Source organism: Mauremys mutica, chromosome 23 (assembly GCF_020497125.1).
Source record: "Mauremys mutica isolate MM-2020 ecotype Southern chromosome 23, ASM2049712v1, whole genome shotgun sequence".
Lineage (NCBI taxonomy): Eukaryota > Metazoa > Chordata > Testudines > Geoemydidae > Mauremys > Mauremys mutica.
In genome coordinates, this window is record NC_059094.1 from 11701429 (window position 1) to 11724250 (window position 22822).

The following is a 22822-nucleotide window of genomic DNA, read 5'->3' on the forward strand; positions in this document are numbered from 1 at the left end:
CACGCGGCGTCCGCGGGGAGGGCAGCCGTTGGCCCGCCTCTCCTCAGAGCGCGCGCGCGCGCGCGGGGGGCTGTGGCGCCTCCCCCAGCCGCGGGGCCCCAGCGACCCCGCCACTCCCCCGCGCTGGGCGGGAGGGTCCGTGACTCAGCGCCAGCTCCGGGCCCGGGGGCCGCGCCTCGTCAAAGCGACCCTCCGCCTCCCGCCTTTCAGCCGCCGCGAGCCGAGGGGCTCGGAGCGGGGAGCGCCGCCCTCACGGGCTCCCCCCCGGGCTGCCTCAGCAGACATGAAACAGCGCAGCCGGGGCGGGGAGCCCTGCCCTGCCCTGGATCCCGGCCTCCACAGGAACCAGCAGCGGCCGTTTAAACCCGTGTCACGGCCACAAGCTTGAGCCTCCAGCTTTTCCCCACGTGGCAGGATAATGGCTCGGCCGCCGCTGGGCCTGCGAGCGCGCGAGGCGCTGAGGAGACGAGAAGCGAATGACTCCGACAGCGACACCGAGAGCGCGTCTCGGTTCGTTACACGTTACACACCTGTTGCACAAGAACGTCCTTCCAAACCCGCTGCCCTGGAGCGAGGCTCTTCCTGGACAGCTTAGTTCAGCTTCACCCATAGCGTGAGGGGAAGAAAGAATAAAATCACCCAACTCTGATACTAGAACTCTGGTACCTGCACTTTATAGACTCATAGAAGACTGCTAGGTATTTAAAAGAGGATTAGGGAACACTGCAAACAGCTGAGCTAATCTAGGAACAGTCATTGAAGGATATATTTTCACATGAGGAGAATATATTTTCTAGTTTCATGTACTTAGGAGAAATAAAACCAATAAACCCATGGACAGGGCTGATGCATAAACACTTTCTCTACCAAAAAAAGGAACGAGAGAAGCAACTGCAAGAATTTTCTTAAACTTTTAGCTGAATGGCATCGATAGCAATCGTTCACCCTTTGGTCTGTTCCTGTATGGCTGCGAGGGCTTGACAGGACAAAAGTGCATGGTCAGTACCGATTTGATTGCAAGAATACTCGTGACAAGAAGTCATGAGCTGCATCTCAGCCTTTAAGAAAGTAAGGAACCTTGAGCAGGTAACCAGACACTGTGGAAGTGACAGCTAGAATGCCAATTAAAAGAGGTCTAAAATTTAAGTCTGCCCTCTGTTTGAAAAGTAACATGGAAAATTAATATCTCCCATTAAGGAAATTCACTCCACAAAGCCAGCAGGAAGAGCCTGGTTGCGTGTGTAAATCACTCAGGTTAAACATTTAATGTACATCCACCTACACAAATATTTCCTCCTTTCTCTTACTCCATACCTAATTCTTCCCCTTCCCACCCCCACCCCCCAAAATGGATAAACAGATTGAGGACAGAAGGTAACTGCAAATTATCCCCAGGATAACAAAACTACAAGAGTGCTCCAATTCTTAAGGTTAGTGGTACTCAGGTATCCTGTTCTCATTTAACAGATATAGCTACACAACAGATGCATCATAAAGTAGCATCTATAAAACCAAAATGCTTAAAGTCTTGGAAGGGGCCTCCATGGCTAGCTCAGTGTTTAAGACACTTTGAGAAGCCGATACTGTGATACAAGTTGGCAGCCATCAGTGAAAACTATGAACTAGCTTCCGCTCAACAAAAAGCAACCTACAGAGCAGGCAGTGACAGTCATTGACAAGTACCAGCTTGAGTCCACTATGATGATCTTCCCTGGAGGGACATAAGGAACTAATACCTGAATATCACCATTGCAGTTAAGTTCCACTGAAGCAATGCTGTTTGTTCTATCTATCTGCTTTATGCCATTAGCTGTGCCACACTCCATACCTGAGGACAGATCTCCACCCCTATAGTTATAAAGCCTCAGAACTCAGCCAAGGCAATTCTGTACAGGCCACAACTTTCCCGATCAACGATCATCATTGTCTGTCTTTCACACTTAAACCCTGTCTACATTAAGGAATTTTGCATGATGTGTTTATACCAGTACAGCTCCCCTAATGCAGATAGTAGATAATGTTTTCACCCCTCTTAGCCAGAAGTTAAGTCAGCAATTCAGTTTAGGCCAGTAACATGCCAAAGTACATTATACAATGTTACATGCTACAGTGCATTGGGTAATGTACCATATTTGTACATTGTTATTAACATTACTAATAGTGAAAAGGGCTCCACTCAAGATCCTGCTTAGAGAGTGAATAGTGACTTATCAGATTTTGCTTTCGCCAAGACCTCACAAAGTACTTCTTAGTGATGTACACCTCTACCCCGATATAACGCGACCCGATAAAACACAAATTCGGATATAACGCGGTAAAGCAGTGCTCTAGAGGGGAGGGGCCACACACTCTAGCGGATCAAAGCAAGTTCAATATAACGTGCTAAGATTTTTTTGGCTCCCGAGGAGAGCATTGTATTGGGGTAGAGATGTAGTTAAAACTTAAATAAGGGCACCACAATCCATCAAGGACATGTTAGTTTTTGTTTGTAATCTGGTTTAAAATATCTAGCAAAATACTGCAAAGGTATTATGGCATTTTCTTCTGTTAAATGATGTTCTAGCAATACATGAAACTGAGTCATCTTCACTCATATCTTGAGAGGAAGTTCATGAAGATGCTACAGTCCAGGCTCTGTCCGGAAGATGGGAGAATCAGCTTTCTGTTTTCTCCTGCTATTGGGAATGATAAAAGGCTGCCTAACCTTCCTGGGTCAAGAAAAGGAGTTAGGCTTCAAATTTTCACAGGCATTCCTTGCAATAGTAGAAGTCAGGTCAAAGCATTAAGACTTGCATTCTGCTGGGCTTAAAGTCAGGGACTTGAGTCAAACCTAATTACAAATTGTGGACACTGCTTGTTCTCACTGTACTTATTTTCCATATATGCTAATGTATACTTTTTTTTTTTTTTAAGAAGACCACTGGAATATACATAGATTAATCTGTCTTGTGGGGAACATGCTAGGAGTTTCCCCTCGGCTCAGTTAGCAGATATCAATGGAAATGGTAATTATTGGCAGACAAGACAATCTACATACCAGAAATGAAGGGTTAAAGACACAGATCGTCTTTCTACATACAGAAAAAAAATTTCCTGATGCAGTAATAGGCACTTGATACTTTAGTGGTCATCCCAGTAATTAGCATTGTTAAAATTAAATTTAAAATAGGCTGAAGTTCTGCACACACCTTTTTTAAAAACACAAAAATAAGACCAGAGATACTACTTTATTATGAGCTCACTTCCCCATTAACTCAATTTTCCAAGGAACTGGGGGTTTAAAGATTCCCCAATTCCCACTAGCCAAGCAAGAAAAGTTATAAATATAGTGTTTGGTTCTGAAGCCCCTGCTTATCACTAATAAACATCACCACATTGAGGTGGAATTACTTCCAGAAGTCTGAAGTTAAAGACTAATCACTGAAGGGCAGTGGGTTTCAAAGTTAGGAACTGGGACACGTCAGATAGGAAGGCTGAATTAAAAAAGCAAAAACACCACCAAAACACGAGAGGTGTTTCTGGTTTCTTGAACAGAAAGGATATTTACATTAAAATAATTCACTCCTTTTCCTTGGCTGGTCTTTCTACTTACATGGCATTTCATTATTGACCCCAGCAATGTTTTATGAAAAGTTAAAGTAAAATTTATACATTTACTAACTAACCAGAACCTATTAACTTGCAGATTGTCACATCCAGAACAAGGATTACTGGGCCACAGACTGAAATTTGGTTGCTGGCTGAAGGTTGTTAAAACCCTGCTTACTGGAAACCCCTTTTTTTTGCCCCTAGAAATCAGAGTCCACACAAAGTTCCAAGAAAGCTCTCTCTCCATATCTTTCTAAATAAAATTTTCTTCTTTCAAATACCCAAAGGCAACTGTTTCTCTGCCTCTAAATTGTATTCTTTTTTAACCTTACAATGAATGGATCCCCAAATTTCCACTACAAAATTCAGATTTTCCCTGGAAGCAGGATTTGTATTTATGAAGCCAAACTACCATCACTATGACTAGTCTATGCCAACAGACAAGAATGTGGCATTAGGGTCAGTGGAGACACAGACAGTATCCATCTTTCTAATAAAAAATAAAAACCCTTACAAACATCTTACCAAGATTTAATGTACATTTATTCTTAACACGTGGAACATATAGTATAAAGATTTCATACTGAATAAATGATATTCATTAAGCCAAAAAAGGAAAAAAGGGAGGAATTTACATCAAGTTTTTAGCTACATCGTCTGAAATACAAATATGCAGAATTCATCACTGAAAAATCTCAATTGTGTTTCTTCATCAGGAACTTCAACTGAACCTAGAACTTTTTCACACCTCGATTAGAAAGAAAACAAAAACAGGAAAAATAAACTATAAGTTGATTGGCTGCTGAGACAGCAATGACTTTATACACAAAGACCTGTACAGCATCCTCCAGAGAGAGATGTCTGGCAAGAGATTAAATAATTGTGTCTCGCTTTTGCAGGTCATCAACTCGTTAACTCGTCATACTATAAAGGGGTGGGGAGGAGGGGGACAAAACTGCAAGGAATCTGAGGGTATGTGCAATGTACAACGTCATATATATATACACACGTGGCAGCGTTCAGGCTGCAGCTAAAGGTTAAAACCAGTTCTAAGAGGTGATCTCAGGGTTATTCATACAATCAAGGAGGAAGAGAGAAAGAGGTCAGGGTGTTGTAGGTTCACACATGATACTTTGGGGGAAAAGCCTTTTTTTTCTCCTCAACATTAACTAAAAACATTTTTAAAAACTACAGCTTGCTGCTGATCCAGCGTTTTTTTTCAATGTGAGACATTATTACAGTATGTTTACAGTTTAAGGTGTACAGTACATGAAGTTCTACACTCTACTGCACAGGCCTCCATTGGACAAGGTCTGTTCACAACTGGTAACTTCTTGGTTCCTGCAAGATTGTGAATGTACAACGATAAACCACACAGAGTTCAGCAGTCACTTTTGTCCTTCCGAGTTTACCATTAAAAACAGTTATGAAAGTGGCGCCTGTCGATGCGATAACACGGCAAGTCGTTTTCCCCAAACTCACTGTAAACGACAGTAACTTTGGTTAAAATAAAAAAAGTCTTCTACGTAGGCAGAACTTTTGTCTCCTTGAACTGGGGGTTCAGGACAGAGTTGAGGGTGGGGTGAGGGGAAAAGGGAAGAGGGAGATTTTTCCCCAGGGAGAAGCAGGGCAGCGCAGGGCAGACAGTGGATTCTGAGGTGGTTTTGCATAAATAAAGGGCAACAGTCAGTTTCTAAGTTCTCCACTCACGCACACGCACACAGGGGTATAGGCATCCCACGGCTGTCATGACTGGCCAATTAAAAACAGTACATCACAAATAACTTGTGAAACCAACGAGTTCATCAAAGGCGACACGGAGATGTCCAACAGCCGCGACTCGTATAACGTGAACTCAGAGTGGTTCTCGTCCACTTTGGCCAGGGCAAGCAGCGCCCGAGCTGCCCGACGCATCATGTCCACACTTGTCGACTCAAAGGGAGGGTTTTGCATGTGCATCAAGCTGGCCTGACTCTGCTGGAACTGAGTGGTTGCCAGGCTGTCCTCCAAGAAGCCCAACAAGTTGCCAATGCTGCCCTTCTGCACTGCAATTGCTCTAGCTGCCAGGCTGTCGCCCTGTGCCAAGTTGGCCAGTAGTACCACAGCCATCTCTCGACACACTGGGTTCTTTCTGTCACTAAGGAAACGCACCATGGTGCTGTAGACCTTCTCCAAGCGACTAAAGGGGGGAGTTGCAAGAATCAAATCCACGTTGTTGTCCTGGATGCTGAGTTTGCTGAGAGTTTCCAAAACCAGTCTCTGAGGGGAGAGGACAGCATTAGGCCCCAGGGTTGGAAAAGGATCCTGGGCCTCTGCTGATGGACATACTGCCCAGTGGAGGAGTCCATCCAGGACAGGCAAACAGATGCTTTCCGGGTACGGGGAGAGGTCCAACTGACCAGAAATGTTGGCCAGTGTAACCAGCGTGTTTTCACGCAGCATCTCCAAGCAGTCCCACCACCACTCCACCTTGTTGCAGCTCACCCCTTGGTCCTGCTCCTCTTCCTTCTCGTAGGTCAGCGGTGCCTGTTTGCGTTCCGGATGCTTGTGGTGCAGGAGAATCAGTTTCCCTAGAATCAGCAGCAGACCGGGGTGCTTAGACATTTCAAAGTCATTGCCCGGCACAAACGATAAACTCCTGATGATATTAGACACACAGACGCAGCGTTTAGCTAGAGAGTCCTGCCAGTCTAGAAGGGTGCACAGGGGTGTCTCATCTTTACTGTGAGGTTCATCCTCCAGAATTTTGATATTTCTGTGGCTCTGAGCTGGACTACTGCCAAATGGAAATTTGCTGCTTTCCTTTGTTGCTTCCGAGTTTTTGACCTCCTCCTCTGCCAGTGAGCCTGGCCGTGCCGAAAGCATGTCATCCATAGTAGCGGTTATCCTTTTCTCCGGGGGACCATCAGATGGCAGATTCTCCCCCTCTCTAGTTCCTGGATTGCTCTCAGCTGCGGATCGTTTTCTCAAGGCAGAGTTGCAGGAAGCTCGTTTGTGAGTTAACAGTAGCTCCATTTTGCTCTCAAAGTGGGTTTGAATATGTTCAGTGGTGTCTCCACCACCAATCCGCCAGTGCAGCAATCCACTTTCAAACTCCTGTACTCGCCCCAGCTTGTCTGAGTAATCTACCACAAATGGGTCATTCTTCTGCACTACCTTGACTGGAAGCTTGTCAAATTTACTGACTAGTTTTTCCTCATTGCTCTCTAGGGGTGCTTTGTCTTTACTTGCAAATGCAGCCTCCTCTTCCTCCTCCTCCTCCTCATAGTTAGGGCTCTGTGGCTCCTCCTCTTCATCCCCCTCTTCAGGAGGGGGACTTGAAGACTTGCAGAATCTTTCAGGATCTAATAGTGTTTTTTGTCCTGGATCTCCCACCTCATATTCCTTTAGGATCCCAAAGATTTCAATCAGGCAACGCCGGAAATATTCCACCAGCAGTTCCAGCAACCCTGGCAGCTGCAATAGAAAAAACAAGCGGAGGGGGGAGAAAAAATAGTCAATAGAAGTGATTGGGGAGGTTGGTCAGAAGATAGTTAAGGGCTGAAGCAGTATTGGCAATTAGTTTATTATACTGGCTACACATTACAGTATTTGCTACTCCAAATAGACTTCCCATCTTCTGGGAAAGGGGGTGATGGAGGGGGAGAAAAAAAAAGTCAGTATTTTACTATCCATCACTGACCAAACATATGACACGCTCCTATGCCCCCTTCCTGGTCACCTCCTCCTTCCTTCAAGCCCAGGGTGGCAAAACACAACAGCAATCGAAACAGTATTTACAATATCGTAGTTCATACTTTTTGCTATGGCTGGGGCGAGGAGGAAGGAAGTATAACCCCACATGCACAAGACACCCAGCCAGAGCCAGTTTAGGAAGAAGGTTAGCTTCCTTGAACTGGCATCCAAACTTCAGGAAAAGAGGCCTGACAGACAGCTAGAGAAAACAAAATGGCATTGTAGATCATCAGAGAAGACAGTCAGCCTTCAGCATTTTGTGGTGCCCTTACTGTGAAGGTAGGTTTGAACACCTCATCCCTGTTATTCCCTTTTTGTACCGCAGAGACAACACATCCACCATCCAGGCAAAACCTTGCATTTGCACACAATTCAAGTGGATAACTGTGCATACCGACAAAGCAGTGGGGCTTGCAATTACCCAGACTCTCTGCATGTATGTATTCAGGGTTGACCTACACAACAGTTGTGTTACATTTCTGCAAATGTTGGGAAGTTTGGCCCTAGATGGAGAAGACCTGTATTCTGCTATCTTGTTCACAGCATTCTGAACATAGGTTAGTGCTTCAAAGACCTGTATCTCAGAGCATCTGCACCCACCTGGCTGAGGTTGAAGGTCATTATGCTGTTGTCATCATAGAGCAGGATGTTTATGGTATCTAAGGCCCACGTACTTTCAGCCAGCAGCCCAGACTTCAGAGACATCATCACTCTCCATGCTTCAGGAGTTCCTGTAATATAAACATATGATACCTCCAGTTCCTGGCGCTGAGAAACAAAAAAAAGGACTGACACTCAATATTGCTTTCTGATTCCATGGACAGCACAGCCCATTCCACAGGACTCTACAGACCACAGTACAGACAAACCAAATATCTGGGGGGGGGGGGGGTGGAGGGTGACAAAGCCACCTGAGACCCATTTCCTTTGGTGGCTTCCCTTCCCAACAACCTGTTCCCAAAAGCAGTGATGGTCCTCTGACAGACATCATCCCCAACAGCTACAGCAGAGTGGGAGCTTAGTCTTACCGATATCTTTCGTTGTCAGCCGTCTCCTTTGCTTCAACACAGGCTGCGTAGCTTCCACTGATCCGGGTGGGAAGGTGATGTCCCGTCGTATCATGGGAGGCTGTACGGCTGCTGAGGCTATATGCGAGGCAGGGACGGGAGGTCCTGCTTTCTGCATTTTCATCCCCGAGTGCAGGAACGGAGATTTGCTGGGTGAGGTGCGGTTCTCCAGAGGTCTGGGCAGAGGTGCTGGGCTGGATACCTGAGGAATGTGATTCTGCATGCTAGGAGGGGTCTGGTAGTTAGGCTGTGGGGGCCTTGTCATTGGGGGTACCGGGGCAGAAGGACCATAAGGAGGCTGACGGTTCCCATGGGAGGGCCATGGACCCTCATGATTTACCCTCTGATCTGAATGTAGAATTTCATCTGTTCGATTCACTCCATGATAAGCAGGCCCCTGGGCTGCAGAGCCTGAACTCTGCCGATTTGGATAGCTGTACCCTATTTCATTGCGCCCTTGCCACAAGGTGCCCTGCTGCAGGCCCTCTGGAGTAGATTGTATGGGACCACCCATCATCTGAGGTGGCATATTCTGCTGGGCAGTCGAGCCTGGGGGAGCCGAGACCCTGTCTCTGCCAAATTGGAATGGGAACTGGTTCTGCGGCCCTCCTGCAGGTCGGCGGTCAGTGGCAGGATATGTACTCCCATACTGGTTCTCCACAGCAGGACATGTATAAGGCTGTGCCGTTTGCTGCTGGCTCGGTTGTTGGGTCTGTGCTGTAGGCAGCTGCTGCTGCGCCTGCCCCTGCCCGGTGCTGTACGATACGTTGTACATCTCCCCTTCGTGTCGCTTGGCAGGTGGGCCATAATTGCCATCCATCGGTCGCTTGTAATTCTACAAGGAAGATGTACAAAGCAGTTGGTAATGGAGTTTATAAAATGCTAAAGGCAACGTGAATTCTGTGGCAGAGCTACACAGACCAAGTGGGACTGCATCCCCAAATCATACGAATGCTATTATCTAACCTGCACCGGGCTGAGTTTTTCCTAAATGGTCAATAAGACCAACCTTCCCACGTGAGGCCTGAAGAGACAGCAACCTCCAAATCTTACAAGCCAAGACTGATTCCTTCAGGCATTTTGAGTTCCCCTAGCTGCTTCCATAAGGATGCTTTCAGGGCAGGCTAACGGTCAGTGGAAAAGACTTGCCTATGAAAAGAGCTCAGCCTCAACCTTTAGTACACAGTCACCACACAGCATAATGTGTGTGTGGATTCCTGTCTGATCAGTCTCAGCAGCTTCAGCAGACCCTGTTCCAGTTCTTCCATACACTGGACAGCAGAATAGAAGTTTCCACTGAAATCTCAGATAGGGTGTGAATCAAAAGCTGTAGTTTGTACTTCTAATTGTTCCTTTCATTATAGATCTTAAAGCATCTTACAGAAGTGAGCATGACCCCTTTTTTACATAGGGAAGGTCAGTTGGGCCATGACCGAACCAGGATTAAAATCCAGATCTCAACTCTCAGTCCTGTGCCCTAACGACTGTGCTGTCTACCTAGGCTTCAGTGTGCAGCTCTAAAGCTCCAGGAAGACACTTGAGAACCAAAGTAACTGAAACCCTTGGCCCAGCGCCCTGTGGCTCTGGTTGCAAAGCCAAACAAACTGCAAAGCAGTTGGAATTATTCTTAGCACAGCTCTGCAAGTGCCCTCTACTATATGTTCACAAGCCAGACAGGATCTATCCCAAAACTGCAAGAAAAATAAGGGATTGGTGGAGGCATTGCCATGAATAGCAAGTTAAATTTCCTCTCAGTTTTTATGGATGTTACGCTAAACTCTTCTCTGAACAAAGTGCATTGTATATCTATAAACACACTCATAGGATGGATATAGCCCCAAAATCTTCAACAGTGGGCTCAGGAAATGAAAAACATCCAAGAAAATTCTGGGTTGTGTGGAAGGATCCGAGTCAGAGGCAGTTACCTAGACCTATTAAGGGATGATCGTGAGGCCATACATGAAATACTAGACAAACCTGCTGTTAGAGATACTCTGGGGATCAGACAAGTAGGTTATAGGGAGAACAGAACCCCAAGTGAAGCTTGCTGGGCTCCCGGAATTGGAACAAGTAACTGTACTAGCTGTGTACCGAAGAGCCCCTACTTTACAGAACACGGCTAACAGGACTAAATGTTGTAAACACTGCACAAAACCACACCGTGTATTACAGCAAAGTCGCATTAAAACCTGTTTAACTACTTGGAAACTGGCAGTAACATGGAAAGGTTCTGCATGATGTTTGGGCGTGTACATGTTCTATAACTCTCAAACATTAAACAGGAATCGGTACAGCCGACAGCTACCCCAGAAAACAATTTGCTTTTGCATCCGACGAAGTGGGTATTCACCCACGAAAGCTCATGCTGCAAAACGTCTGTTAGTCTATAAGGTGCCACAGGATTCTTTGCTGCTTTTACAGATCCAGACTAACACGGCTACCCCAGAAAACAATTTGCTTTTGACAACTTTCCACAGGTAAATCACCCCACGCGTCTCTTGAGCGAAGCTGAGAGGTCTAGGAGCTCACCTGCTGTTGCTGTTGATAGAGGGTGGTTTGCTGACTGGGAAAGGGACTGCCAGAGGATGCGCCTTGAGTGGAGAACTGATTGCCATAGGAATCATGTCTGCAGGGAGAGATTGAACAGGTGCATCACCCTCTGCCCAGGTGCACGCTTAGCGACAAGGGTTTCTGAACTCCCTGTCTGTTGTGGGAGGTAAACCAGTTCTATTAACTGGCAAACGCTGCTTGTTTGGCACCGGCCTGCACCTACCGTTGCTGCTGCTGTTGCTGCTGTGGATAGCGGCTGGGAGAGTACATCCCTGAGTCAGGGGTGGAAGGCATAATGTTGGCCTGGGGAGTTCCGGTTCCTAAGCTGCCCTCTGGTCCCATTCCTGGCTCCGTCCTACACAAACACAGACACTTGTCAAGGCTGTTCCTTTGTTCCTCCAGAGGCTACCAGGGCAGTCACCGTTGTGAATAAGGGATACGCTATTAAACTTAAGAGTCCAGCAAGCGCTCACCTCACTCTGTCGTAAGGACCTCCATAGGGATAATGTTGCCGTTGTCCCAGGGCCATGTTACCCATCCCTGGACCTGCAGCACGATTATACGGGTCACCCATACCAGTGTTGGGGCCCTGCCCTGAGGACATGAAGGGGTCACTTCCTGGAGCTGGGAGAGGAAAAGAAAGGATCAGCACAACAAGTTCACCTTGGAATCAGAAAACACGTTCTCCCCTTTTGCAGGAGATGGATGAAGATGAGGCCGCATGGCTCTGGCCCAGGGGCTGCATGTATCCCTAAGGCACCTTTCAGGGGTTAGACAGTTCAATGGGTTAAGTGCTTCTGTATAGAAGAGTATTAAGAGCTCAATCACCTTTCCTCATACTGCTGTAAGGATCCTTATTTGGCTCGTAGGACATGCGACCCATCATGTCAGAGGTATTCATGCTGGGCTGGTACCCGGGATTTGGAGTCATGGAGTTCCGCTTCTGGAACGTGGGGTCACTGCCATCTGCAAAGGCATCCTGAAGACCTACTGAGTTACTCCTGATATAATACAAGAACACACTGTTTAGAGTAAAGTCCTGTGCCACTCTTCGCCCCCCCCCAGATACCCCCACTTCCCCTACAAGATGGGTGATCATCTCCCCCTTCCTGACAGACCCACCAAAAGAGGGGAAAAAAAATCCTTGTTTCCCTTCAAAAAGGGAAACCTCTAGGAGAGAAGAAATAATTACACAGATGATGGGACATAGTTGCCAATTCCACAGCTTCACTACCAGTTATTACAAAATGAGCGTGACTCGTGCGACTTGCCAAAACACTCATCTCGGCCCCAACTCACAACTGCTAGCGACCATTAGCAATCCTGTCAGCAACACAGGTTCTTTGCTCGCAGCAGACAGAATGTGGCAGTGCAATACCTGATGCCTGGCAAAGGGGGCATCTGACTGTGTGGCGTAGACGCTGGCGTTGGTGGTTTCAAATCTCCTCCCTCTGCCATCGAGCTGCTGGTGGATTGAGGTGTCTGAGGACCCTGCATGGAGCCTGAACCCGCTGCAAGTAGAGAAAGCCAGCATGAGTAGATCTGCACCAGACAGAAGAGGCTACCCAGAAACACTCCAGAATCTCAGCAACTCAAAAAAATCAAGAGACCCCCTGAAGGAGTGGTATGGCCATTCTCAAAACACGGACAGGTGAGACCTTTCTCTAATCCCCCCATAAGCCTCCCTCTAAAACAGAACCTGTTTGAAAGATAAAGGAAAGCAATAGTAAATAGACCAGCACAAGGACATACCATCGGCTGTCCAGACTTCCCAACAAATCCACACACAACACGTTGAGCTGTGAGAACGCTTAAGGCCCTCATAATTCTCTGTCAGAAAAAATGTCTCTTATCCTTTCTATCCGATTGTCCCACCCTCACCCCTTTAAATCACTTCCCCACCATAATGGGCAAGCTCCCCAGATTATCTGGTGTCAGAGGAAGAAGATGCTTAGCAGTGTACCAGGCTGCACAGAATTAAAATGTTTCTTCAGCAAGCGTGACAACCCCAACCCCACTATCGCAGTTAACAGCCCTGCACCTTCATGTTCCCACCATACTCAAGGCAAAGGTAGTGAGTTTGATGTCTCATTAGGCTCACAGCCTTTATGAGATGGGAACTCCACCGTCTTCAGTGGAAGTCACTCTGATTTTGTACTGCAAGGCTCCCTTATCTGACGTGCCCCTTCCGGTGGGGATTCATTCAGGATAACTCTAGAAGCACTCCTAAGCCATCTTGGGACAGACTCAGGAACCGGAGAAAGAACAGCACTTTCAATGAATGACAAAGCTCTTGTTTAGCCAAGAAGTGGAGGATCAATTGAGACAAAGCAGCTATGGAAAACCCTCACTTGATAATCCTAGGCCACCACGTGTAACCAAGCACACAGTGAGCTTAGGGAGTTCCACTATTCCAGTGGAACTACTTGCAGCTGGCAAGAGCTGAACTCTTAATTAATGTTTCCATTAGTTACCATTCCCGGCACCCGATATCCCTCAGCTTCAGCCTTGCTGCTTGATGAGTCATTTCAGCTATTCATTAAAATCCTCTAAGGTCACCTACAGGTCATGTTTGTTTATGCCCCACCTTCCTGGCACCCTGTCCCTCTCCCCCCGCCCTTCCTCCCTCCCAAGCTGGGGACGTCTCCACAGAAGGAAGGGCAGTCAAGCTCAGCAGGGAGCTTCATTCATAACCCCTCCCCCACGCCCTTCTTCACTATTCATTAGCATTTCAGCTCCACTCCCGCCCCCCTGGGAATTCAGCGCTGGGCTCCACTGCACTAGAACACACTGACATCAACAGGAAGCGGCTGTATGTTCCCACCCCCTGCTGTCCCTCCCACTCACTAATTTACAAACAGTTGGAGACAGCCAATTCCATCCCCTGGGAATTCAACCTAACAGCCCGCTGAAGGCACTTCCCAGGGGACACCCAGCCATTCACACTCAGGAACCCAAGGCGGCTTGGGGGAAGGCAATACCCAGCCTCCTGGGCAGACAAGTCAGGCGGTCTTTTTTTTGTTTTTGTTTGGGGGGGGGGGCGTGGCGCGCAGAGGAGAAGGGGGCCCGCAAACTGCACACTACATGCTTTACAGAGAGGATTGCCTGAGCAGGGTGTACGTTTCATTAGACTCTCCAGTAGCCCTACCCCCTCACACACGCCAAGGAAGTCACTTCTCTATGGATCCCTACGTATTCCACAGCTTAATGGCACAATTGTGTATTAGAATCTAAGCCTCCAGTAAGAGGAAAATAAGTGGAAAGCGATCTTCACTGCCAGAAGGACCAGTAATCAAACACGTAGTCTGCAAACAACCTGAAGCAACAGCTCTGAGTGATATGAACCACCTCCATTCATCTTCATGGGGTGTTAACTTGGTATGCCAACGATGGCAGCTTAAAGGCATTCAGTGGTGGACATGCAGGGCACAGCTTTGGAAACCAGAACTCAAACCTTTCCACTCCCCCACCAAAAGAGAGTCACCTCTTCTTTGTTTGCAAGAGAGGAACAGAAGCATCCCCACAGTGCTAGAAGCCACCAGCTACCTTCTGGGTTCTAATTGTCAAACTGCTGTCAGCTGCCAAACCTAACTCAGGTCTCCTGGGTACCAAATGCCCCACTGCCCTCTACTCAGCTGTCAAAACGAAACGTTCTTTGAGAGAGTTGCCTATGTGCACTCGCATTTGTGGGATGCTCCCCCCATCTGGGTTTCAGGAACCCGGTGGGACAGCATGAGCACTCACCTGAGGCACTTGAGGTTTGGAGCCAAGGTTGTTAAAGGCAACTATGTGGGTGGGTGAATAGTGTGAATAAGCGGCGACAACTCTGAAAGGACCACACAGTTACTGACTCTGCTTCGAGGTTGCTTCTGCAGAGCTTCCCACTTCTGGGAGTCTAGCATGCAGGAGACCACCACGGAAGGTGCGCTGAGGTGGTTTAATTGAACATGATTGCAGAACAGTCCTCCGAAAGTAAGCATCAGATCTACAGGCCAAGTCAATAGAGCAGTGCTGCATAAACGTACAAAGAATTCGGGGCAGCAGACCTGCAGATTTCCATCACTAAAGCAAGCCATCAATGCCACCATATCCCTAGAAGGCCAAGTCTTGAGAATCATGCGCAATCACGCTAGCTAAAGAAAAAGAGAAAGCTATGCACCATCTAATTCATTGACAGGCACCAAGTGGAAATGCCACCCCTTCCACATTAATCTCCAAATGCCACAAGTGACTTCCTAGATAAGTGGTTTTCAAATTTTTTTTTTCTGGTGACCCAGTTGAAGAAAATTGTTGATGCCCACGACCCAACGGAGCTGGGAGTGAGGGGTTTGGGGTGTGGGAGGGGCTCAGGCAGAGGGTTGGGGTGAGGCTGCGAATGAGGAGTTCAGGGCTGGGGTAGGGGGTCAGGGTGTGAGAGGGGGTCAGGGCTCTGGGGTGGGGCCGGGGATGAGGGGTTTGGGGTGAAAGCGGCTGGGGTGTGGGAAGGGGTCAGGGCTCTGGGCTAGGGGTGCAGGCCCTGGGGTGGGGTTCTGGGTTTGGGGTGCAGGAAGGGGTTCTGGGTTGGGGGGGCTCAAGGCTGGGGATTGGGGCACATACTTACCTCCAGCGGCTCCCGGTCAGCGGCGCAGCCAGGATGCAGAGCCAGGTTCCTGCCTGTCCTGGCACTGCGGACCGCACTGCGCCCCAGAAGCAGCCACCAGCAGGTCTGGCTCCTAGGCGGAGGCGTGCAAGCGGCTCCACGTGACTCTTGCCTGCAGGCACCGCCCCCTCCCCTCAGTTCCCATTGGTGCCCAGGGCAGGGGTAGCGTGTGGAGCCCCATGGCCCCCCTACCTAGAAGCAGGACTCGCTGCTGGCCGCTTCCGGGGCGCAGTGCGGTGTCGGAAAAGGTTGGGGAGCACTGTCAACGGGACTTTTAATGTCCCAGTCGGCAGTGCTGACCAGAGCAAGGTGACTCAGCGCCCTACCCAGTAGCAGGTCACGACCCACTGTTTGAAAAACACTGTCCTAGATGCCTTAGTCCTAACCAAATAAACTCAGAACCCTCCTAACACCTTGGTTATGTAGCCTCATTTCCCTGCTGGAAAGAATGAGGTTTTGCGAAGGAAGCTGGAAGAGATCAGCGGTCTGGTTTAAGTTTAACTCAGACGCTGCTTTAGGCAAAATTTTTGCCTAATGACAAAATAGTTTCATCCTGTGGAATACAGTGAAGTTAATCCCACACTGGGACAGGTTTCCTGAATGGTGGAAAGACATTATCCAGTCCTCTGAGGAATCTTGTGATTGTGGCTGAATGCTTCATAGTTGCCTATGGGAGAGTGGTATTCTGAGATGGCAAACGAGCATTTTGTTCAAGGACACAGCAAGGCTGATGCTTCAGATACAGTAAGAAGTCAATAAAAGATTATATGAACGCAGAGCATGGTGATGAACTGCCAGCCACTGGTGGGAGAGGGAAAACCTTTGTCCACGTCTGGGAGTAGTATTTCAATATGGAACGCTTCCTGGTCTGCAAAGAGATGCTTTGTAGCCTTGCAGAATTTGCTAGACGAGAAGAAATCCATGTCCTATGACCCAAGCAGCAAGGTGAAGAGACTGATTTGGGATGCAGGACAAGATTGTTTTCTTGTTACAAGGCCTGGTGGCATAGGTAGCTGGTATGGACAAGACCTATATAGCAATATTGCCTGTTCCAAACAACTGGACTGATCAAGCTAAACCAGGCCCTGAATCCATTCTCTCTCACCACCAGTGGTAGTAATGGGATTGGTGGAAACGCGCATAGTGCATCCCTGCTCCAATTCAATTGGAAGAATATTGGTCACTGGATTTTCTCTTCATCCCTGCTCTGGAACAACTACAAAAACGAGGATGCTGCACTGCTGCCTCTACCTGAGTCGGTAGGTTTTTGTACCCAAAAAGGTACATCTTTCTGGTTGTGTCAGAAAGGGAGGAACCACCAAACATGGAGCTCTTAAGGCTTCCCATTGGCCGCAGAGACGACCAGAAGAGTCAGGTGTGGGAAAGATGCTGGGTACAAGCGACCTCCCTTTGTGGTGATGAAGGTGCAGATCCTGGGGTCAGCCAGCTACCTTGTAGCAGGTGTCATCAAGCCATAATCAACAGTAAGTTCTTCTCCTCGGTCTCAGGTACAGTATACATCAAAATAGGCAGCATTTTCTTCCTGAACTTGGACAGTCTTCAGCTAACGATAATTATTCAAACCAGCAACTCTTGAAATTATCTGTAGTCATCAGGGTACTGGGGACAGACGTGGTAGCATTCAGGCAAAGCAGACGTATTGACATCAAATGTGACTTCATCCCTACCCGGTAGGCATGTTACACTGTGGATAGGAGCCAAAGGTGGAGAGAGACGATTGCCTCTTTAAATTGTTGAGTCTAAGAAGGTCATGGTGACTGCCCTTGGCCCTTTTGGGAAAGGTCAACGAAGCAGGCTTCTCAACTGGCTACCAATAAACTGAGGGAGGCAGCTGCATCAGCCATGGGTTAAAGCACGGTGAGGATGGGGGAAAGCAGCAGCATCTGCAGAGAAATATGGCAGGGAGCCTGAGAGGCCTTTGAGAGAAAGGTCCTACTGGCGCCTGAAGGGGAATCACACACAACCCCAGATGCTTCCTTTTGCCAGGACTGACAAGATTTACAAAACTGGAGTACTCTCAAAGCAGGACTCCCTTTCACTGTCCTGGAGCTGGACAAAGATGCCCATTCCAGAACCAAAGGCTTTTTCTTTCCCACATTAAGGTGCTTCAGAGCAGACAAAGGTCTACTTTACCTTTGCATGGAAATGGGGCCCTAACCAGAAAATGCATCTGAGGATCTGCTTGTAAGGCTCAATCATTAGGAGGGCCTGGCACCAGCTGAGTACACCTGGTCTTTTGTAACAGAGGCTTAAAGACTTGGCATGTTCAAACCAGCCATCCAGGGAATGGCCTTCTCCAATACAAACAGGATAGAAGGTATCTCACTCTGGGAAGACAAAGGGGCACAAAATGCACTGCTTAAAGCCAGACTTTTCTCCTCTCCTGTACAGTCTGGATCAGACAGGATGCCCAGGAACCAAGGAACAAACTAAAGACTCTCCAGGAAACAAAACTACACAACAGAGACTAATTACCAATTCTAAAGCTCCCCTAAATGGTCTATAACCAAAACCATCCCAACAAGTAACAATTTAAGTTTGTGTTTAAAAACAAAAAAAGGCTTTGGGAACAGAGCCCTATACCTGCAGCTAGCCATAGGAAAAGTAACTGATTGATGCGGTATCTGACAACACAGCCCCATAACGCAAGTACTCAGTGCCGCGGAGGGGAAAGGTTCCCACATCGCAGCAGCATGTGGTGCTGCTCGAATATGCCAAAGTCATCTCAAAGAGCCTCCTCCAGGTCACTCCCCTCCATCCCCTATCATGCAGTTATGCATCGTCAGTATAAAAGCCTGCAGAACATGGAACATTTGGAGAGAGCGTAAAAGTCAATATCAAAGTTATCTCCAACTCCAGTTCCTTAAGGTAAGTTACATGGTCCCTAGGGATACTCACTCCAGGCATGCATGTGCTCGGGGTGACAAGGACTAGAAATTCTTCAGCAGTGACCATTGGTCCGTGCCAGCACCCTGTGCCTTCTTGGGCTGCAAACCCACGGTATAAAAGGGCAGCACAGACCGACCACCTCTCCAGTTCCCACCGGCCACAAGTCATGTGAGGATGAGGAGGGAGGAGGAGAGGTCATGAATACCCACAGGGACCACACATCTTTAGAAACTCCAATTACTGTAAGCTAAGTAACGGTCAGTTCTTCTTTGAGTGCTAGTCCCTAGCTGTTTACTACGGGTGACACCCACGCCATACCAATTGAGGAGACGGGCCTTGGGCATAAGTACCACGATAGTTGAAGAAATAATTAACTGCCAAAGACGACCCCCATTTTGATTTAAAAATTTTCAGGGACCCCTTGCCCCGGCCCTTCACCGAGGACCCCTCCCTCTGCTTGCTCCATCCCCCCTCCCTCTGTCGCCTGCTCTCCCACACCCTCACTCACTTTCACCGGGCTGGGACAGGGGGTTGGGGTCGGGAGGTGTGCGGTCTCCGACTGGGGGTGCAGACTCTGGGGATGAGAGGTTTGGGATGCAGAAGCGGGCTCAGGGCTGGGGCAGAGGATTGGGGTGTTGCGGGCTCCGGGAGGGAGTTTGGGCGTGGGAGAGGACTCTGGGTTGGGACAGGGGGTTGGGGTGTGGGAGGGGTTCAGGGTCCCGGAAGCGCTTACCACGGCTCCGAGGAAACAGCCAGTAGGTCCCTGCGACCCCATGGGAAGCCAGGGAGGTGCTGTGCGCTGCCCTCGTGCCCACAGGTGCTGCCCCTGCAGCTCCCATTGGTTGTGGTTCCCGGCCAATGGGAGCTGCGGTGTCGGCACTCTGGCGGGGGCAGTGCACAGAGCCTCCCTGGGAGGAAGGGGAAGGAGTTGATCAGCGGGGCCCACGGACCCTCTGGAGTACACTTGTGGACCCCAGTTTGAGAAACGCTGAACTAGTAAAAAGAACTAATAAAATGATTTGCAGTATTTACAGAGAAAGGGCAGTGACACTAGAAGACTACAGACACATGAGGGTTCCCTCCCAGTCAGCAGAAAAGTAACTGGAGAGGCCATCAGCCTGCCACACCCCATATGTCCCTCATTCTCAGCATGAGGCAGATGCAGACCAATGGACACTCCTACTGAAGGAGTTCTGGTCCTGGGCACACGGACAACATTTGCACCCATCATGACACCCATAGGGATGAGCACTCGAAGAAGATACATACACTACAAGGAATACGCTACTCACTGTCCTATTCACTTACATGTGGAGCTCATTAAAAGCCTTAATTTGAATGCATCTGATATTGTCGTGAGAATTTCCATTTTACAGTAGGAATGTGGGTGACCTTGGAGAGGAACTTAAATCCAACTTGCTGCAGAATAGATGGGATCCTGTCTGTAGTCTTTATACTCACCTGGAGATGGGGGCTGTATCTTGGGCTGGGACTTCTTTGAATCAGCAGCCGCAAAGATGTCTGGGGGCGGGTCTTCGCCTCGTTCAATCTTGCACTCAAAGGCATAGAGACATTGGATGTACTGCTTCTTCAAAGAACTAGCTGCGCTGCTAGAGGTGCCCACGTTAAGATTGGTAGCTAGCTCACGCCATTTCTTGTTTTTGTTGACCTAGACAACCAAAAAAGGGTCCAGAACATAAAATTCAAGCCATTTCCCCTTTCCAGGAGACCCCCGCCCCAGGGTGAGCCAGAGCCACATTTCCCAGCTAGATACTAGCTAAATACGTAGCAATCATAACAGCTACACCGTTGGGCTGAAACTGTGGATCAAAACCAAACCGGAAGCCTCCCCTTCGCCCACCTGGAAGGCGGGGGGAAAAGGAGTCTCAGAGATGGATAATACCAAGCAGCAAACTGAAGTAAACATGAGTCCAGCAGGCAGCCCACATGCACCAACACTAATAAGTGATGCAAACATAGCGAGTATCATTGCTGTTCTTGGGCTGGGTGAGAAAAAGCACGAGCTGGAGCTCATGCTGTCAGAATACTCGGAACAGGAGCAACTACCTTGAGCACTGCGATTAGATCCACTTAATTCAAGTATACTGGATTTTATAAATAAGATATTAATGCTATTTTACAAGTTCCAGACTCAATTTAAATCAGAAGAACTCAATTAGCAAATCAAGTTAAGCTTGAATCCTGTTGCCCATACAACACTTGAGATTGAGACAGATGCTGATATGCATACAAACGTATAGCCATCTCACTTGAGTCACAGTCGTGATGGCTTTCACAGCTTCTGGTCACCCACCTGAGTCAGTCCTCCAATCTCCTTTACAGAGATATAGAGCCGGTAAAGGTCTAAGGGTTTCCTGCCCACTGCTGGGAGGTTGGTCATGCCCATTGCCTTCTCTTCAGTGAAGGCTAGGTAGCGATCTACCCAAATCTTCCTCTCCGGCTCACCACCAAGCTCATACAATTTGGTAATCTTCTCATTGGTGGTAGTAGAGGAACTGGACTTCTAGAATAAGGAGAAAGCAGATCTCAAAACGGAGGAGCAAGTGAGCCAAGAAATTTAAACAGGTCAAGTTCAGGCCAGGTTCATCATCTTATAAAAGTACAAAAAAACTGGAAAGGATAAAATTCTGCAGTTGTATTAGGAGCAGCCATACATCAGCCCAAAGGTGAAATGCACACGTCTCAGTATGAGGTTGGTGTAGACAGACAGTTGACACAGAGCTTTTATGGAAAACACCACTGAGAATCACAATGACCACACTTCAAAAGATAAAGTTAGTCCACCCGTAGAAAGGCTGCAGAAGGTAGGTAAGTTTCCTCCAGACATCAGAATAGTTTTTGTGGTGAGCGGAAGAGGGACGGACAAGGGGATACAATCTTTCTTCTAAACAAGAGACTGACTTACCCATAATTTTGCTTCTCTGAAGAGACCTTGTAGGATATTCTTATTACTGGGAGGGGGAGGGGGAGCCTTTGTTTCTTAGCACAAGAAATGGGGAACTCCCTTAGCATTTAAGGTTTTCTGCTCCCCAAGGACAGCACTAACAGGGAGTCTGGCTTTCCCTTATCCTGCTAGCCATCACACCCTGCCAACGATAAACACCGCCCTCCAAACTTTTCAGTCAATCCATTTTCTAATTACTCTAGTGGAAGCTCCTAGGATACATTACTACAAATGTACCAAGGATCAAAAATATGCCCCAAAGAAAAGTAAGACTAGGTGTAAGGTTTTAAATTAAACCACCAAATTCTGATAAGAAGTGGACGGGTGAGGAATCCTACAAGAGATTCTCTTCCCTTCATAATTTTCCCTCCCTAATGATTCAATCTGCAGAATTTGCCACAAGTTGCAACAATGCCATTAATGCCAAAATTGGTGGAAATTTCTGTCTTCCCCTGCCAGCATTTGCTGCTTTTTATTCACAAATATAAAAGGAAGATGCCTCTTAAAAAATACTACACCAGACAACCTTCAAGTTTGCAGAAGGAGACCACAATTAAAACTTCCTGATGTAAAATAATTAGTCAACTGAAAATAAGGGGTATCCTGAATTAAAGACTGTATTGAAGCTAAGTGGAAGGAAGGGAGTTTGGCCTCTATCTTGGAAACAGAGTCTGGGGTAGAATCTCCCCGACGGGAGCTCTATTCTGGAGGCTGAATCCAAGCAATAACGTGCAAGTCTGCAGAATGAGGACTGTGTAGCTACTCTACAGCGGTCAACAATTAAATATTTGAGGCAGACTGTGGTGACAACCTTGTCTTGGATCAAAGGAGCTTTTACAAAGTCTTCTAGTTCCAGGCCAGCCAGGTCATAAGAGCAATCAGGTATCCATGTAGATGTGGCCCCACTGGTCACAACGTTGCCTAGAAAACTGTCGTCAAAAGAAACAGAATTGGGTGGATTTTTTTTTTTTTTTTTAGGGACGCTAGTCTGCTCCAGGTAGAGCCTGAGACATCCTACGCTGGACCATTTGAGGTGGCATATATGGAAATGTGCCTCTCTGGGATGGGCATGCCGATGTGAGGGAAATGGTGATAGGGCAATAAGTTCATTAAGATGGAACTCAAAACACCACTTAGGAGCAATCTGGGATGAGTCTGCAGCACCACTTTGATCCCCCTTATACCAGGTTTTACAGGGATAATCTCTAGAGCACTTGGTGGTAGAAGTCACTGCCACCAGTAAATGACCTTTCATGAAGGAAATTTAAGCTCCCATGGTTCATAAGGAGTGTTCATCAGCTTTGACAACACCACGATAAAGTCCCACAACACAAAGGGCTTTTTAATGGTTTTTTTGTTTTTTTCTAG

General features: G+C 47.7%; 1 protein-coding gene and 1 long non-coding RNA gene across 6 annotated transcripts in view; one reads left to right on the top strand and one right to left on the bottom strand.

Annotated features, from left to right (window-relative positions):
- The first annotated feature begins 111 nt into the window (after positions 1 to 111).
- On the top strand, positions 112 to 3868 carry LOC123355293. The gene is made up of 2 exons (XR_006575049.1): positions 112 to 1086; positions 3686 to 3868. It is a non-coding gene; the product is annotated as an uncharacterized LOC123355293 (long non-coding RNA).
- A 241-nt stretch (positions 3869 to 4109) lies between these two features.
- Positions 4110 to 22822, bottom strand: part of ARID1A (AT-rich interaction domain 1A) — a 134794-nt gene continuing 116081 nt past the window's right edge. For all 5 annotated transcript variants that reach the window (XM_044997603.1, XM_044997607.1, XM_044997604.1 and 2 more), the window contains 10 exons: positions 20804 to 21013; positions 19951 to 20158; positions 12319 to 12451; positions 11769 to 11941; positions 11414 to 11564; positions 11164 to 11295; positions 10920 to 11016; positions 8352 to 9225; positions 7924 to 8054; positions 4110 to 7044 (listed from right to left, as the gene is read on the bottom strand). In XM_044997603.1, coding sequence (XP_044853538.1) covers positions 5335 to 7044; positions 7924 to 8054; positions 8352 to 9225; positions 10920 to 11016; positions 11164 to 11295; positions 11414 to 11564; positions 11769 to 11941; positions 12319 to 12451; positions 19951 to 20158; positions 20804 to 21013 — 3819 coding nt within the window. In that variant the 3' untranslated portion in view covers positions 4110 to 5334. The remainder of the gene's footprint in view (positions 7045 to 7923; positions 8055 to 8351; positions 9226 to 10919; positions 11017 to 11163; positions 11296 to 11413; positions 11565 to 11768; positions 11942 to 12318; positions 12452 to 19950; positions 20159 to 20803; positions 21014 to 22822) is intronic.